The sequence below is a fragment of the Mesoplodon bidens genome (assembly GCF_964165515.1).
Source record: "Mesoplodon bidens genome assembly, chromosome: 5".
In the NCBI taxonomy this organism is placed as follows: Eukaryota; Metazoa; Chordata; class Mammalia; order Artiodactyla; family Ziphiidae; genus Mesoplodon; species Mesoplodon bidens.
Genome location: NC_138161.1, coordinates 131,407,201 through 131,425,864, shown reverse-complemented (window position 1 = coordinate 131,425,864; position 18,664 = coordinate 131,407,201). Strand labels below are relative to the sequence as shown.

Here is an 18,664-nt window from a genome sequence, read left to right as displayed (position 1 = left end):
ACTGACACTCCCCAACTTCAAACCTTACTATAACACTCCAGTAATCAAGACGGTGTGGTATTGGTGAAAGATCAATAGATCAATAGAAAGAATAGAGAGCTAAGAAACAGCCACATAAATTTAGTCAACTGATCTCTGACAAAGGAGCTAAGATAGTCTTTTCAATCAATGGTGCTATAACAGATGGATATCCACATGCAAAAAAATGAATCTAGACATAGACCTTACACTCTTCACAAAAATTAACTCAAAACGGCTCATAGACCTAAATGTAAAGTGCAAAACTGTAAAACTCCTAGAAGATAACATAGGAGAAAGTCTAGATGACTTTGGATATGGCAATAGCTTTTTAGACACAACACCAAGGGCACAATCTATGAAAGAAAGAATTGATAAACTGGATTTTATTAAAATTAAATTTTATGCTCTGAAGAAAATATTGTCAATAAAATGAGAAGACAAGCCACAGCCTGGGAGAAAAATATTCACAAAGGATACACCTGATAAAAGACTTTATCAAAACATAAAAAGAACCCTTAAAACTCAACATTAAGAAAACAACTCAATTAACAAATGAACGAAAGACCTTAACAGACAAATGTACAGATGGCAAACAAGCATTTGAAAAGGTGCTCTATGTCACATGTCATTAAAATACCAATGAGATACCACTACACACTTATTAGAATGGCCAAAATCTGGAACATGACAACACCAAATTCTGGCAAGAATGTGGAGCAATGGGAACTCTAACATTCATTTCTGGTGGGAATGCAAAATTGTACAGCTACTTTGGAAGAGAGTTTGGCAGGTTTGTTTTTGTTTTTTAAACTAAACATACTCTTACCATATAATCCAGCAATTGGGTTCCTTGGTATTTCCCCAAAGGAAACGAAAACTTAGGTCTACACAAAAACCTTCATATGGATGTTTATTCATAAAGCAGCTTTATTCGTAATTGCCAGACAATGGAATATTATTCATCGTTAAAAAGAAATAAGCTACTGAGCCATGAAAAGACTTGGAGGAAACATAAATGCATATTATTAAGTGAAAGAAGCCAATCTGAAAAGGCTATATACATTGTATGATTCCAACTATATGACAATCTGGAAAAGGCAAAACTCTGGAGAGAGTGAAAAGACCGGGTTTGCTAGGAGTTGGGGGTTGGAAGGATGGGATAAATAGATGGAGCACAGAGGACTTTTAGGGCAGTGAAAATACTCTGTATGATACTGTAATGATGGATACATGGATCTACTCTGTTGAGGATGTTGATATTGGGGGAGGGCATGTGTGGGGGAATAAGAGGTATACTGGAAATCTCTGAACTTTACCCTCAATTTTGCTGTAAACATTAAAGTGCTCTAAAAAATAAAGTTAATAAAAATAATAGTGAAAAATAAAAGAATAAAGTTTTAAAAAGTTATCTATAGTGAGGGGATAGGTGACAGGGAAGAAAGGATAGACGCTAGATTTCTTTGAATCTGCTTCTTTTTGTAGATACAATGTTGGAGTCAGGCAAATGTTTTATGTAATTATAAAATAATGTTACAGTTTAAAAAGCAATCCCTAAAAAATAAATACATTAAAATAAATAAATAAATAAACCTGTGTATCCAGTGGGTGGCAAAACTCCACAGGGAGGAACTATTCCAAGTGACTTTAAATCTGTAATTTGACTGAACATCCTTAGTGGGATCCACTCTAAAGAAAAACAGGGCTGCAAAACTGTTTTCAATAATTATATTGTTGGCTGTAGTGTTGTAATTGTAATCCTGAGACTGTTGTGTCTATATCGTGGGATGAAATGAGTGCATATTTATGCTGGTATTATTGAGAACTCAGCTTTTTCAGTGCAGTTGAAGGGAAATACAGATATAAGATCAATGAGGTTAAGTAAACAAACAAACAAAATCCATAGACCTGAATTTGAATAGTAAGTATCAGTATGAACCCATGATGAATTTTATTAAAAAAACATTTTTTTCAATTCTGCTCACTGAAAAGGCTTAGGAACAATGACTAATACAATAGCACTGAGCACCCCTAATGCCCTGACTGTAGTTTTAAAAATAATTTCTTACTGAAAAGAACCAGGACTTTTTGGGAGAAATGACTGATTTCAGGTCTGGCTCAGAAAATGTACAATATGAACCTGAAATAGCTTTTTATACTAGAAGTCAAAGAAGCTTCAAAGACTACTAAGTTCATGTAAAAATGAAGTCAACCTGAGCAAGTCTCCCAGTGGCAAAAAATAGGACATTTTGAGCATCAGTAAGTATAATAGTAATGAATTGAAGCATACTAAATATGCTTAAATCCATGAGTTTACAATAGTACTTAAATTTAAACTATTAAAAACCTTTGAAGTATGTTAGGAGAGAACTAGTAATACTAAAACTTGTAAATAAAGGGAAAGAATCAAGCATTTGTCATTCCTTTCTTGTATAACACGTACCTAAGGGCAACCAAATAGTCCATTAAGAGAGGTTTCTGTTTATACAAGTATAGTAGCTAATAAACACAGAAGGAATGATGGAATCAAAATATTACTATTGTTCAACACCTGATTCATTTATGAATCTAGGAAATGTTTATCAGTAGCTGACAACATCCCCAACTGAGAGACAAGTATACATTATATACTCCTTGATCGAGGTACCCAGTACCACACATGAAGTAGTATTGCAAAAAATAAAAAAATCTAACCTGAATCTGATCAGGCTTGTAGATCTAGCCACTGATTTATAGGAAATAGAGTAAAAGAGAAAGAAACATGTTAAATGACACCACAGGAATGCAATCAGTAAAATCTAGACATGAGAACTTCTACAGGATAAAAGACTTTTGCAACAGAAAAACGCAAGGAAATATCTTGAGAAACATATCAACTGATTGTAATGTGTGTAATTATTTGAGTGCCTATCCACACAACAAACTTTAAACAATTAAAGGACAAATGTTCAATTAAAATGTGAACATTGATTGGAAATTTGATGATATTAAGGAATTATGATGATGCTTTAAGATGTGATAACTGTATTGAATGCATTTTTAAAAGAATCTTCTCTTTTAAAGATTTATATTAAAATATTTATTTTAGGGCTTCCCTGGTGGCACAGTGGTTGAGAGTCCGCCTGCCGATGCAGGGGACACGGGTTCGTGCCCCGGTCTGGGAAGATCCCACATGCCGCAGCGCGGCTGGGCCCGTGAGCCATGACTGCTGAGCCTGTGCGTCCGGAGCCTGTGCTCCGCAACGGGAGAGGCCACAGCAGTGAGAGGCCCGCGTACCGCAAAAAAAAAAAATAAAAAAATAAAAATAAATAAATAAATAAATAAATAAATAAATAAAATATTTATTTTAGAGCTAAAAACAATTGTGGGATTAGGGATTTCTATTTCTAGATCAAAGGGTCATTTTCCCATTTCATTTTTTTTACTTTTTATTTTATATTGGAGTATAGCCAATTAACAATGTTGTGATAGTTTCAGGTGCACAGCAAAGGGACTCGGCTATACATATGCATGTATCCATTCTCCCCTGAACTCCCCTCCCATCCAGGCTGCCACATAAAAAATATTTTAAGCAATATTTCCGTAGTGAATGTTGAGTGACTTATTATCATTAATAGGTGATTTTTTGAAATGTGTGTGTTGAAGTCTAATGGTATCATAATAGACTTTGGATTCCAAGGAAAATCTTGTTTCCAACTCATCCTGGAACAATCACGTTAGCCAGAGAATCTCTGCACAATATAGATATAAGCCTAAGAAAAAATTATAATAAACATTAGGCGTGGAACCCTCACTGCCTCAAACCCCAGGATTTTCCTTATAATAATGATAATTCAAAGGGACTGGAAAATCATTTTCATTTTCCCTCATTGGACTTACCAGTCTCCCATTTGCAAGTAAACTTCCTTTCCTGCATATTTTCATTGGCCCGATAAGCCCAGTAAATATATCTTTGGTGGGATCCACAGCAGAATAATACATCTTAGCTAGACAGACAGGATCTTTGTAAGTGGGTCCTACTTCTTTGGGGACAGTCCATTCATAGGTGAATGTTCCTTTGGGTACCACATGGGAGGCTGAAGGAGGAGTCGCATCTGTAAGAAAGGTCACACTGGAGAGGTTAAGTATGCTTTCTAATGTCATCATTTGAGCCATGGAGTAGACTGCATTTAGTCTAGGATAACCCACTTCTGTGCTCCTTTTATGAATTAGAGTGGAATCCTACCAGTGTCAGGTCACAAATGGGAATAATTTTCTCCAGGAAGTCTCCTCTAAACCTCTGTCTGAGATTGGTGCCTGCTATAGTCTGAATGTTTATGTTTCCCCAAAATTCACATATTGGAATCCTAATGTGCAATATGATGGTGTTCGAAGTGGTGTTTAGCAGGTAATCTGGTCATGAGAGTGGAGCCCTTCTGAGTGGGATTAGTGCCCAGACAAAAGAGATCCCACAGAGTTCCCTAGCCCCTTCCTCCACGTGAGGATACAAGAAGTCTGAGACCCAGAATAGGGTCTTCATTTGTCAGCCTTGACATACAAAAATACCTAAATACTTTCATGTAATGGAATATTTTGTATCACTGAAATTATATTTATAAAATGTTTATAGTGCTAAGAAAGCAAACTCTGGGTATAAAATTATAGTGATAAGTATATTTATATTCTATGATCTCAAACACATGTAATTATTATTTACACAGATCAAAGAATGGAGGACATACAAAAATATAATAGTGGTTGTCTATAGAACTATGGATAATATTTTTGGCTACACCTTTTTATATTTTTTAAATATTCTAAAATGTACATCTAATCTTATAATTGCAAGAATATTTTTCAAATTTAACAATCACCCAAATAGAACTCTGGAAATGTATAATTGATGCAATCCAAATAAGTTACTAGCAGCATTGTCAATAATCATCCAATTAAGGTAGGACAAAATTCCACAAACATATTGGAAATGGTAGGAAGAGATTTACTTGCTTCCTGGCATGATTCTGAGAACGGTATATGAGAAGTTTCCTCAGAAGTTCCAGCCTTTGGTTTTTGCAGGACAATTTTCCCGGGGGTGACCAGCACAGTAGGTTATTAAACATTATTGTTTGGTTACAGAGTGTTGTACTCACTTCTGCTTGGGCTGTAGTACGTGCCCTCATTGCTTTTATCGACGCTCACCCCAATCGGTTCAATACTGAGGGGATATGTTCCTTTGTTATGGAAGGTGACTCTGATGGTGTCTCCCACCTCTGCCGAAATGACAGGACCTAGGGACAAAGAGAGAATTATTATCCTCCCTGATATATAGCACACAGAATGCATAAGACAGTTGTTTTCTTTGCCTTGTCCTCTGGCAAGAACCACTGGAAGCAACATGCTTATTGTTGCAAATGGAAACCTTGGTTTTTAAAAAGTCCATTATCTATTTGACATGAGGAGGCCAGAAAAAGATGAGAGGGGCTTTCTTAGTTAACTTCAGGTAATGAAATTTGTTACCATTTTTATCCAAGTTAGTTCACAAGTTTCATACTCTATAAAATACTATTGAGAGTATCTACACTCTCCTCACCCTATTTTTCTGTGGACCAGATGTGTGTTATTTGTCTAAAGAGTCAGGAGAATGCCATAAACCTTGACCACCCAAAGGGGGTAAGTTAAATTGTCTTGGCTGTGAAACGTAACAGCACTGTTGTGGATTTCCCATCACGAAAATCAATATTATTACTAAATATAGAACAAAAACACAGAAATATAGTACAAAAATATTTTATGTAATATATAAAATGATACTTATTGAAAGCTTCTTATGTGCTCTTCTGAATGTTTACGTGAATTAACTCATTTAATCCTTACAACAGATTTATGAAGTAGGGACCATTGTTATTATTGTTCCCATTTTACAGAAAGGAAACAGGCACAGAAAGCTGAGTACTTTCCAAGGTAACACAGCTAATAGGTGAAGAGTGAGGACAGTCTGAAGCCACTCACTTGCTATTCTGCCCAAGTGCCTGAGCAAGAACAGGTCTCTGGGCTCTGCCTGGGGGCAGCCTGCAGGAGGCTCTAAAACAATCCCAACCTGTCTCATTAGTAGCTGAATTTTATTTCTAAGGGAATGTACATTTGGCTAAAAGCGGAAACTAATAGCTTTACCATCTATTTAAACAAAGTCACACAAACCCCTTACCTCTTTGAAGAAAGAAAAAAATTAATCATTTGAAGTCAGCCTGGCTTTTAATGATGAAGATTTACTATGGGTAATTTACATTTGGAAAAGTAATTCGCTGCTGCATTTTATTGATGATTCCTCTTCCACGTCCATAGTTTATACGTAGAAATCATGCCACAGGTTCTGTAGCTTCTGTTCTTTCTGAGGTTGATGGTAGCTCAGGGGAAGAGTACATTAGTCATATGTATTCTGCACAGACTCACCCAGGATGCCAAGATGTTCCTCTTCAGGGCCTCTCTCCTTTCGATTTGTAAAGGAGGCATCTGTGTACTCACGATAAACCAGCTTTTTATATGAGCCTCCAATTCTTGTAGAACCATGTTCAAAAAATACCTCTGAATCACTGCCAAAAGAAAAAAGGTTTAATTCTGGAGTTGAAAGCAGAACAGAGCCAGGTTGTCACATAGGATACTAACTGAAGAGAAAAATTCTGACCTGTGCTTAGAAATTACCCATTATTTACCAAATACTCCTCAGAGGAGCAGATAGTACTAGGCACCTTATAGAAGGATGTTCAGTTAAGGGGTGGAGACTCACGGCATAGAGATTTTATTTTTTCAAGCAAAGTGAAAAAAATTTCAAGAGGGTCCATGTCAACCCCTGACAGTTAATAAATTGTCCTGCAATAGAATCTTTTTTTTTTTTTTTTGCGGTACGCGGGACTCTCACTGTTGTGGCCTCTCCCGTTGCGGAGCACAGGCTCCGGACGCGCAGGCTCAGCGGCCATGGCTCACGGGCCCAGCCGCTCCGCGGCACGTGGGATCTTCCCGGACCGGGGCACGAACCCGTGTGCCCTGCATCGGCAGGCGGACTCTCAACCACTGCGCCACCAGGGAAGCCCCTTATTACCCCTTTTTTGAACTCGGTGTCTATTAGACTGAAGAGGTCTGTTTCATTGTTCCTTCAGGGGAATTCTCTCGGTCTTTTAACTGGGAGTGGTTCCCCTGCTTCTTCGTTTGCTTATATTTCTCTTACTCTGTGAGTTTAGGAGAAACAGTTAGCTACCGTAGTCTTGGAAGGTTATTTATATGCGGGAGCATCCCTGCGTAGCTTGTGCGGTTTTACTATTTTCTGGCGTGAGGGCCACTTTCAGTTGGGATGCTTCTACCTTTCCTCAGCACGTGCTGGCCCTTCTCCCCTGCATAGAGGGCGTGCAGATGTGGTGACCGGCGCGCCCTCCCGGGCCCTGGGATGGCGGAGGCAGCGATTGGCTCCCGGTTCTTTCAGCTGTGGAGGCCCAGCCCGCCCCGACCCCTGGAGCTCGTGTAGGCAGCGTCCTGTTGCCTGAGAGCGCATGCGCGGGGAAGAGACGCTCCTTGGCAGTCCTGCCCCTCCCCTCGCGCAGCCCCCAACAATGGCACCCTGCATTCAGGCTGTCTTCGCGCAGCCAACCCCAGTCCTCTCCCCAGGTCTAACCTCCAAAGCCTGAACTTCAGCCGCCAGTCCCCACCCACACGGGTGGACGAGTGTCTCAGGCTGGGGAGCTCAGGGTGGAGGTACCATCCATCCCTGCAGGTTTCTCTCCATTTTACCTTCCGCAAACTGGTTGCTGCGCTCTCCTCCGAGGCTCCGAAGCTCCCCCTCTGTCCTGGCTGATCTCCCCGCCAGTCAGGGGACTTGCCAGGTTGTAGGAACCTTTCTTCTTCCACCGCTCCCTCCCAGGGGCACAGGTCCTGTCCCAAGTCCTTTCTCTCTCTCTCTCTTTTTCTTTTTTCTTTTGTCCTTCCCAGGTACGTGGAGATTTTCTTGCCCTTTCAGAAGTCTGAGGTCTTCTGCCAGCGTTCAGTAGATGTTCTATGAGAATCGTTCCACATGTAGATGTATTTTTGATGTATTTCTGGGAGGAGGTGAGCTCCACGTCCTACTCCTCTGCCATCGGCTCCCCATTCTCCCCATTTTATAAATGAAAAAATGAAATCTCAGAAAGGCATTTGACTTGCCAAAGCCACCCCATTCATCTCTTCTCCCATTTGACAAATGTATGGAACATCTGCTCTTTACCAGGAACCCTGTTATATGCTGATGACATACCCATAAGCAAGCTGGACCCATCCCTGTCCACATGGACTTTACATCTGTCCCAGAAGACAGACTACAAATCAATCAATATAATAACATGTAATAAGCACAGAGTGTTAGGAAACATTTCTCCTGGGGTTGGGGAAAGTGATGGGGAGAGGCCCCAAAGGCTTTCCAGAGGACGAGTTTCTTTAAAATGATCTAGAGGAGAAGTGGAGTTAAAATGATGGAATATGTATGCGGAGAGAAGGGGGCGGGTATTTGCAAGGAGGAAACAGCCTGTGGGAAGGCTCAGAGAAGACAGCAAGCATGGCATCTCTTATAAACTAGGGCAGGAGCATAGCAGGCAGGGTAGGGAGACGGGTCAGCAGCCTGCTTTTAAAATCTCAATGAGAGGTAGTGATGACTTCAGAGGTATTAGCAAAGAGGTTGGAGAGAAGCAAACAACTTTACGAGATATTTAGGATATAATGAGGCAGCATTTGATGAGGAGAGAAGGAGGGATTAGTGAAGGAGGGAGGGAGTCAAGGGTGGTGCTCAGGCTCTGGGCTTGAGCAACGGATGGATGGCGATACCATTCATGCAGAGAGGGAAGCTCAGATTTGTGGGGAAGACAATGGATTCAGACTTGGACATACTGATTTGGAGGAGCCTCATCCAAGTGGAGTGTCCACTAAGCAGTTCAAAATGCAAATCTGCAATTTATAAGAGCCTTCAGGGCTGGAGATACAGCTTTGGGAGTCATTGCAACTGAATGTCAGTGTGGCGGGGACTTAAATCTCTGCTTCAGTAGTCACAGGCTTGGGTAGTCAGGCCCAGCTATTGACCTGTTGTTTGCCGTTGAGTGAATCACTTAACCTTTCCAAGTAGATGCATGGCAAACAAAGCTTCTCTAAAGAGGTGATGTTTGGGCAGAGACTTGGAGCAGGGGTGTGGCATAATCTCACGGACATTTTTGAAAGATTGCTTTGGCTGTTTTATGAGGAATGTACAGTAGGAAAGGAAGACTGAGGCAGGAAGAACAGCTGGGGGGCCGTGGAAGTCATCAGACATGTACCAAAGGTAGCTTGTATGCATCAAAGGACACTCTCAAGAGAATGAAAAGAAAACCTACAGAATAAGGGGAAATACTTGCAAAGCAGATATATCTGATAAGGGATTAATATCCAGAATATAAAAAGAACTCTTATAACTTAACAACAACAAAAAACCCCAAATAACCCAATTAAGAAATGGGCAAAGGACTTGAACAGACATTTCTCCAAATTGCCAACAAGAACATGAAAAGATGCTCAGAATCACTAAGCATCAGGGAAATGCAAATCAGAACCACAATTAGATACCTCTTTGCACCTGTTAAGATGGCTATTTTTTTAAAAAATGGAAAATAAATGTTGGCAATTAGAAGAGAAATTAGAACCCTTGTACATTGCTGGTGGGAATGTAAAATGGTGAAGCTGCTGTGGAAAACCATATGGTGGTTCCTCAAAAAATTAAAAATAGAATTATCATATGATCAAGCAATTCTACTCCTAGATGTATACCCAAAAGAACTGAAAGCAGAGACCTAAACATATACTTGTACTCCAGTGTTCATAGTGGCATTATCCACAACAGCCGAAAGGTAGAAGCAACCCAGATGTCCATCAACAGATAGATGGATAAATAAAACATGGTATATGAATACAGTGGAATATTATTCAGCCTTAAAGAGGAATGAAATTCTGATACATGCTACAACATGGATGAACCTTGAAAACTATACTAAATAAAATAAGCCAAACAAAAAAGGACAAATATTACATGATTCTACTTGCATAAGGTGCCTAGAATAGGCAAATTCATAGAGACAGAAAGTAGAATAGAAGTTATCAGGGGATGGGGAGTTTTTGTTTAGTGGACACAGCATTTCTGCTTGGAACGATGAAAAAGTTCTGGGAATGGACAGTGCTGATGATTATACAACCTAGTGAATGTACTTAATGCTGCTGGATTTTACAATGCTATGTTTTCAGAAATGGAAAGCAAATGAACTGATCTAATTGTATTCAATGTTTTCTGAGAGTTTTGTTGAGCATTTGAAGACTTTTAAATCTATTCTTTTTCGTGCACTCAGAAGTCCTATTTCTCAAACTTGGACTCACTACCAAACCTTAATAAATATTTAGCAGTCTAGTTACTCAATTTCAGGTACCAATTAAAAATTTAATCACTGAATCAGCCTTTTATGATTTTTTCTGGGGGGGGCATATTTTGAAATACTATCTTTTTTTCTGAATTACCTTCCAGGTGCTGTTAAGTTTTCTTTGGTGAAGGTGTCTATGCCGGAGGGTGCATAGTTCCAGATGATTTCCTCAGCAGCGATGTAGTAGTGTCTAACGTGTTTGCCACGGATATCGTTCTCAGATGAAGGCTTCTTACAGTCTTGTACCCAGAAAAAGGCCTGCAAACCAGCTGAAAACCACACAGGAGGAGACACTGGTTAATGAAGTCAATGTTTGTCTCTCCTATTGCCTTGTAAATTCTGCTGGTGAAATGACAGATGGAAACTGAAGAAATAGATAGCTAGAAAATATACTATAAACTAGAGTAACCAGTTGTATATAAATCACTCATGGAAAATTCAAGCAGTGAAAAAAACTTCTCTATATGGCACAGAGAAGTGATACTACTAGTGTTTTTAAAAATGTGGAACCACTTTCTGTGGGGTTTTGCTTGGGAAGTCTTTTGATGAGAAAGAAAAAAAAAGGACACATTAATAGATAAGTGATGTGGGGAGAAATGAACTTTCACCATTTAATTTCACTTTTTTGGGGGGGCCATGCCACGTGGCTTGTGGAATCTTAGTTCCTGGACCAGGAATTGAATCTGCGCCCTTGGCAATGAAAATGCAGAGTCCTAACCACCAGACCACCAGGGAATTCCCTCGCTGTTTTATTTTATCAGTGAGTCAGCATTGAAATAAATAATGCTTTAATGAGAAAAAATAGATAAGTGATGAAGAGATGCTCTGCCATATTTTAGGGGATATGATGGGGTGGAGGGGGAGGAATAGAATGAGCATGTATTATTATTGTTCTCTTAGATAAAATGGTTATGCACCTGCTGTGCTGTGCCTTCTGCTGCCATGATCACATTTGATGAATAAGATCATGTTTGAAAGTCAAAGTAACATACTCAAAGACCCAGATTAAACCTAATTTCTTCAGAAGACCAATATTGCAAACTAATATTTTTCAAGAACTGGGGATATTTTATTACCTTATATTAAAGAGATGGAGGAGAGATTTAGCATGTTAAACTAAGGAATAGCTGGACTCAAAGGACAAAGTTGGTTATATTTAATAGAACAAGTCAAAAAAACCACAACAAGCTACTTTTCAGCACAATATACAAATCTTCTGGTGTTTAAAATATTGTGTATTTTACAAATCTGGAAAGCTGTATGCAGTATTATACTTTTAGGGTCGGACTACACATCAGGGCCAATTTTTTCTTCCAAAAATTAACATATTTTGAATTTTTAATTACTTTATAAATGCTCCAGTCTTTCAGTCTTTTTAAAAAATTACATTATGATGCATACTGTCAGAGGAATAAAATTAAGTTACCAGTTCAAAGCTCAGATCATTCCAAAGTTATTTAGCTTTAGATTCTGATTTCCAATAATCAGCCCATTAATAGTGTAACTGAGACATGACTCTTTTCTCAACTGACAGCTAATTTCAGGTAAAGATGCCTTACCTTTCAGATGGTTTAGATTCTGACAGCTAAGCATCCATTCTCCAGGGTTCTGGGCCACCATAAAAGCATCAAAGAGGGTAGCAGGAAAGAGATTGATTGTATCAACACGGTAGTTCTTATTAGTCAATGCTTGCCCATGAAAGAAAGCTGCATGCACATCAACTTCATTACCCATACCAAAGAGATACCATTTTACTCTGTCCTCAGCACACATGGAGAGTCCTGGGAGACTTCCAAAAGCATATCCATTCACAGCTGTAAGTCAAGAGCAGAGATTGTGACTAACAGACATTGGTGACTGGGATATTGATGGTTACCTCTAAATAAAATCAGTTTGGGATTGAAAATACCTGGCACACCTGCTGCTATTCTTCCCTCCTGTACCCACATCAGACATTGTTAATCAATCACAATACTCTTTCATTTTGGACCTGAATTCAGCCTCAAGACTTTTGTCAACACAATATTAGCACATGAACACAACACTGAAGATGAAATCTATTTGCTCTCTTTGTTATAAACTCTACACCTTGGTATGTTCATGTGTATATTTGTAAATACAAATGTGTACATATATGCATACATATATATATAAATGTGCACACATATAGTAAATAGAAAAAACACTGAAGTTTATTTAGGAATCAATCATGTATCATGTTGTTGTTGGTTGTATGGATGATGTCAGTGTTTTTTCTTATTGTTTATCAGAACTTTTCCAATTTTCTACAGTGAATGTGAATTGCTTTTGTAATAAGAACACAAGGGAAGCTTTTTTTTTTTTTTTAAAGATTGAAAGACAAAATTGGAAGAAGTGTGAAGGAGGAAAGAAGAAATGCAGGGAAAGGACAGTAGGAACAAGTGACCAGAGCCACAAAGACCTAAGAGGTGAAAAGCAGGATAGCCTGATTCTTCAAAGAAACTAAGGGCCACTGCTCAAACTGAGAGGTCCTAGAATTAAGGTAGAAATCAGTTCTGGGAAGTATTGCGAGGTAATCAGATGCAACAGGGATACCACACCAGACTTAGCCAGACTAGAAGTTTGAGGCTCTAACACCTATTTTGGTTAGCACATAACAGAGGCTGGATTAAAATATGGAAAGAGGATCTTTCAGCCAGAAATAAGCAAAAGTTGGAAATAAAAATCCGTACTATGTTAATTAGTTAATTTTTCTTCTTTGATAGTACAGTTATTTTTGTGTCCTCAGTTTCTGAGTAAGGGTTATTTTTAAGAAGCTAAACACAAACTAACAAAAATCTATACTTATTGGTTTAGTTCGTATTAAGGGATTTGATTTTTTATGCAAATTCTGAGTGATGGACTATCTTACTAACCCCATTATTTTGTGTCTGAGAATCAAGGAGAAGCCCAGGCAGTAAAGAAAACATTTTTAGAAGACATAAAGTGAACTAAAATATAGGGAAAAATGATGCAAGGTTGGGGAGAGCGGGTGGTGAAGAACAATATGTATGTAAAAGAAATACCTTTTAGAACTAGTGGTTTGAACTATTTTCTTAATTATAGTGCAATACTTTACAATATAATTTAATAATTTTAGGCTGCCTCAAATAATCTTTAAAATGAGTTGGGAGAATAAAAAATATACAAATATAACATGCATATACATTTAACCATAACTGATAATGGTTTGGAAACAATTTGATGTATCCAGCTTTACCTGGCTCAGAGTTTTGATTGGACCTGTTTAGCTGAATATCAAGTTGCACATCCAATATGCTTTGTTACCAAGGGCATAGATTAGAAACACGCTACTTATTCATGTGAGGGAATAAGAGTAGCAGAATTAATGGACCGAGAAAAATAAGATAAAGTTAACAGATCTTATGTAATCTTACAATACATTCTGTTACTCTCCTGGAAGTCTTCATTGTCTTTGTCAACATTCTCTGGTTCAGAGCAGTAGGTCTTAATGTTGTCTTCTAGGTACCAGCTGAGATTTTCATCCACAACAGAAAACATCACCACAAATTCTTTGTCAATATTTTTTTCTTCTTCTTTATCCAGAGAATCTGAAGTGAAAATTACTATTTCAGTAGAACTTAATTTTTAGCATGAATTTTAGCATGTGATTTATAGTTTTAAAAAAATTTTGTATTTATTTTCCTAATAAACCAGAAATCTAAACCAATCACTTTGGTTTTATAGACTTGGAAACATTTAGGGAATTTACGTTCAGTAACCTGAATGTTGTTCCATGTATCCATTTTTCTCCTTACCCTTCCCTGCTCTTCCTTTCTTTTTTTTCTAGACTCACTGCCTCTCTACCTTACCTACTCAATCATAACACATAAGACTTAAAGTATATTTAAAAAACAAACCTCCCTCTCTACTGTCTTTAGTCATTTATTATGAATAATAATGAGAAAATGTACCTTTTTTACAGTGTATTAAAGGTCCAATGAGTCCTGTGGCGATATCTCTTGGAGCATCAATGTGGGAATGGTAAATCCTGGTCACACAATTGCTGTCTTCCTCACCAGGACCTTGTTCTGGGTTGGCATGCAATATGTACATACACTGTTCACCTGGCTGCACTTTGTCGTCTGCTTTTTGAAAACCTGTGGTGTTATCAGGGTAGATGGCCCCTAGGAAACGACATGCAATGAAATTACAAATTGAATGTGTTTGAGCTTAAATGAGAAAATAGATGGTCTATTAATTCATTCAGCAAACATTTATTCAACATCTAGTATGTATCCCCTTGGGAATGCAGTGGTGTTCTATTTGAGCACAGAAGAATAAAAGGCAAATGGCTACAGGGTCTGGAAGTTTCACAGAAAATGTTATCATTTTTTATACTTGACTGAGTCTTCAAGGAGCAGTAATAGATATGTCAGCAGCATAATGACTGTTGGTTTGCAATTTAAAGAACCACTTTTGCCCTGGGGTTATGGTATGGAAGTAAGAGCAAAATGGCTACTTTCTCCTATCACTTGAAGCTTCTTGTATGATATCAGATTTTTGCCTTTGAAGTTACCATGGGATTGTTTAATTTTGTAAATTTCCGAACATATGCAAAAGTTGAGAGAATAATATAATGAACTTCCATGTGCCCAACAGCCCAGCTTTAACAATGATCAACTCAAGGCCAATCTTGTTTCATCTATGCCCTCACCCACTCTTAACAGTGAATTAGTCATCATCAGTGAATTATTCTAAAGCAAATCCCTGACATCATATCATTTCATTCATAAATAATTGAGTATGTATCTCTAAAAGAACTATTTTTTCTTCTAACATATCCACAATACATTGACCATACCTTAAAAATGATTGAAACCAAAATATACCATGAAATTGTAAAAAATAAATAAGATGGCAGTCAGCTTTTATGCTATGAATGTAATTGTTTGGTTTAGAAAAACAAATTTAAAAATATAGAGGATCAAAACATTCACCCTGTAAAGCAATACCTCTTTTAAATAGAAAACCAATAATTAATTAAAACTAATTTTATCCTAATTTCCAAACTTGATCCTTATAATTTCAATGAACATGGCCTCAGCATTTTTGCCTAGGATAATAGCTGACATTTATTGAGCTATTATTGTGTACTCTCGTTGTCCCTATTTTATAGATGAGAAAACTGTAGCACAGAGAATTTAAGTTAACTTGTCCAAGGTCATTCAGTCAATAAAAGGCAACACTGCACTCAAACATCGATCTATTAATTTTGAAGCTCTTGTTCTTAATCACTACAAAACACCATCTCCCTTCATCATTATCACCATCATCATCATGTACTAAGAATGAGATCACAAGCACCAAATCTAATATTTGTTCTTCCTGTACCATCTTTAAGGATTCCAAATCCTACATTCAAATGACCTTTTGGCTAACTGTGTCTCAGATGTGACTCTGGGACCATTCAGCCACCTGCACTACTTGGCTACTGTATGAGACTACTCATGCTTCCTTAGCTGGGACAGAGTTTATCCAAAGTTAGGATGGAAGGTGACAGTGGCTACAGTATGTTCACATGTAGGAACTTCAGAGATAAGACAATCCCCATCTTGGGTCCTGTTTCTTCTTCTGGCTTTCTGTCTTTTCCAGGCTCTAATGCACACTGCCCATTTCTCTTATTTTGACCATTTGTCTGGAAAGGCGTTGGGCACTGGGAAGGAGGTCCCACCTCTCACTGACTCTCACTACATGAGTCCACACAGAAATTCTATCACATTCACACTTCACACAAAGCAAGTACAACCCAGAGAAACAAAACATTATTGGGATGAACCAAAATACTTATTCATAAAATAGTTTAGAGCTAAACAACATAGTACAGGTCTTATCCAGGAGGAAAGTCCATAATCTCAGGAATTAAAAAGTGTTCCTACTGAAAAGGAAGAGGAAACTCCAGCTACATATGAGCTGAACTTACCCTCATGTTCCTTATAGTAAGTCATTCCATGTGCATGAAAAGTATAAGGCCTAGAGGCAAAGTTTTTTAGATGTACATAAACTGTATCTCCAGTTTCAGCTTTGATAATAGGGCCTAAAAACCCCAGCCAGACAGGTTTCTCTATAATCGTCCTAAAGGTTTCATTTGTGTACTGAAGATACAGGGCCTTCTTGTAGACTTTTCCAATTCTATTGGGGCCATTTTGAAGATAGATATTGGAATGTTCCCTGCAAAGGAAAAGAAGACAACTCTATTAGAAGCCATCACTTGTCGGGATAACATTATAATGAAAGAGAAAGGAATGACCATATCATATTAAATGTTTGCCGGTTGTTGTAGGGATGCCTCCAAAAAATGAAGAGGAGAGCTGGCACTTAGCCCTGTTATTTTAATTATGTGAGGTGTCACACATCAGCTATATGACAGACCACCATGTGTGGATGCGCCATAAAAATGTAATGCAGCTTACCAGAGTATTTCCTGTAAGATTTTCATGGTAAGACACAGAGGCATTGTGGAATAGAATACAAAATTAAAGTGAAATATTAAAATAAAGCAGTTAATGAAGGCATTTCTCACTTACGGCATACCTCTTTCAGCCACTGGAAAAAACCTGAGTTTATAAGCATTCAATCTGAATATGTGAGGTGTGAAAGTAAGTGCATATTTTTTTCCTAAAGTAAAACTAATAATGCTAAAGTAATTCCATCTTTTTAATTTCTTTTAGCAAAACTAAATCAAAGTTGGAATTGATTCATCAATGTGTGTGGGTCTTAAAATTATCTTTGCATTTGAATTACCCCTGTGGTTTTTTAATCCCTTGCTAGCAAAAATACTTGAACATTGAATGTTTATATTCTGGTTAGTGGCTGATTAATAGTTGCTTAAAACTTTCCTAAAAATATCAGCAAATTGAATAGTAGCCAGGAAAAAAAAGAAAAGAAAAGAAAAGAAGTTTGATATTGAAACTTTTGAACTGATTCTTAAGTTACTGTGCTTAATGCAAGCCCAGAGAGTTCAATGGGATCTATCTGTGGGCAATGCCATCTAGCCATTCAGGGGAACCCACTTAAAACCTGGGCTTTGGCAAACCCTACCACAACCGAGGTCTCCTCCACTAGAATAAAAACTGCTAACCCCAGCTGATGGTCTGGGGTTTGTGTTTGTTCGTGTGTGTGTGTGTGTGCGTGCGTGCCTGTGTTTTGCCTACTTTGATCTTGGTGACCTTTGACACTTTACCATTTTCCATTCAACCCATATGAGGCCACATAACCTGACTGAGGAGAAATAAACTTTGTCTTGTTTCCTCAGCAGGAAGCTCATCAGAAAGAGTGAAGGGTACTTTTCCATTCTCTCTTCAAGATGAGGGCAGGGTTTGTCTGGGAGCTCTGGACTTTCTCTGTTGCAAGGTCCAAGTTGAAAGATCTGTTTTTTTAAAAATCTAGGGCTCTGGCCTAAGTTTCTTAAGTTTTCATGTGCACAGGAATCTACTGAGGACCTTGATAAAATACAGGTTCCTAGGCCCCAGCCCCACTGATTCTGCTTCTGTGCTGCTGGTGTGAGGGTCAGGCATCTGCATTTGCTAACAAATACCCCTGTGTGTTCTGATGCCGTTCTTCATTCATGGGCAACCTGAGTAGGGGAGGCTGCAAGGGGAAGGGGAAGAAAGTGGCCCAGTCCCATAGGCAGTGGGATTCCTGGAGGACATGAGACGGAAAGGTGGCAGGTTCTGTTTCCAGGCCATACCCTGGTCGTGGTCAAACGTCTGCTGGCATGGCAGCATGGAGGCACCAGATTGAGCCTGAGTGCTGGGACCAGTGAGCAGGGCCACTTGGCAGTTGTCCTGGTGGCTGCGTCTGGGTATTGGGAACAGGCTTTGGAGATAGTAGAGCCCCCGTGTTCTGAATTGACCAGGGGGTTTCAACAATGAGCATCTCATAGTTGTTACACTAGGGACCCCAATTTTTTAAATCCTGGATTGTTTAAACCCCAGGATTCTCAACTTGTTCACTGAAAGATGAATGAGATGGGGGTCCCTTCCCCTATCATGGTGGGAGAAGGGCCAAGCTGGAAGTTAGAAAAATAAAGAAGTGACATCTTTTGTACCCGGGATGGCAAATCCATGCTTAGGCCTTTATTTCTCATATTTATTTTCATTTTCTAATTGTTTGTTGCAGTTTCCATTTTGTTAGACCCAAACAGAAAAAAAAAAAAATTAAGAAAGGCTCTGAGA

At 38.5% G+C, this 18,664-nt stretch overlaps 1 protein-coding gene across 3 annotated transcripts in view; it reads right to left on the bottom strand.

Annotated features, from left to right (window-relative positions):
- LOC308617365 (ceruloplasmin) overlaps window positions 1-18,664 on the bottom strand; it is a 67,538-nt gene that overhangs the window by 42,191 nt on the left and 6,683 nt on the right. For all 3 annotated transcript variants that reach the window (XM_081234418.1, XM_081234420.1, XM_081234419.1), the window contains exons 2-9: window positions 16,411-16,658; window positions 14,402-14,614; window positions 13,865-14,038; window positions 12,008-12,262; window positions 10,546-10,717; window positions 6,448-6,587; window positions 5,148-5,285; window positions 3,898-4,112 (exon numbers count right to left, since the gene is read on the bottom strand). In XM_081234418.1, the coding sequence (XP_081090544.1) occupies window positions 3,898-4,112; window positions 5,148-5,285; window positions 6,448-6,587; window positions 10,546-10,717; window positions 12,008-12,262; window positions 13,865-14,038; window positions 14,402-14,614; window positions 16,411-16,658 (1,555 nt within the window). The remainder of the gene's footprint in view (window positions 1-3,897; window positions 4,113-5,147; window positions 5,286-6,447; window positions 6,588-10,545; window positions 10,718-12,007; window positions 12,263-13,864; window positions 14,039-14,401; window positions 14,615-16,410; window positions 16,659-18,664) is intronic.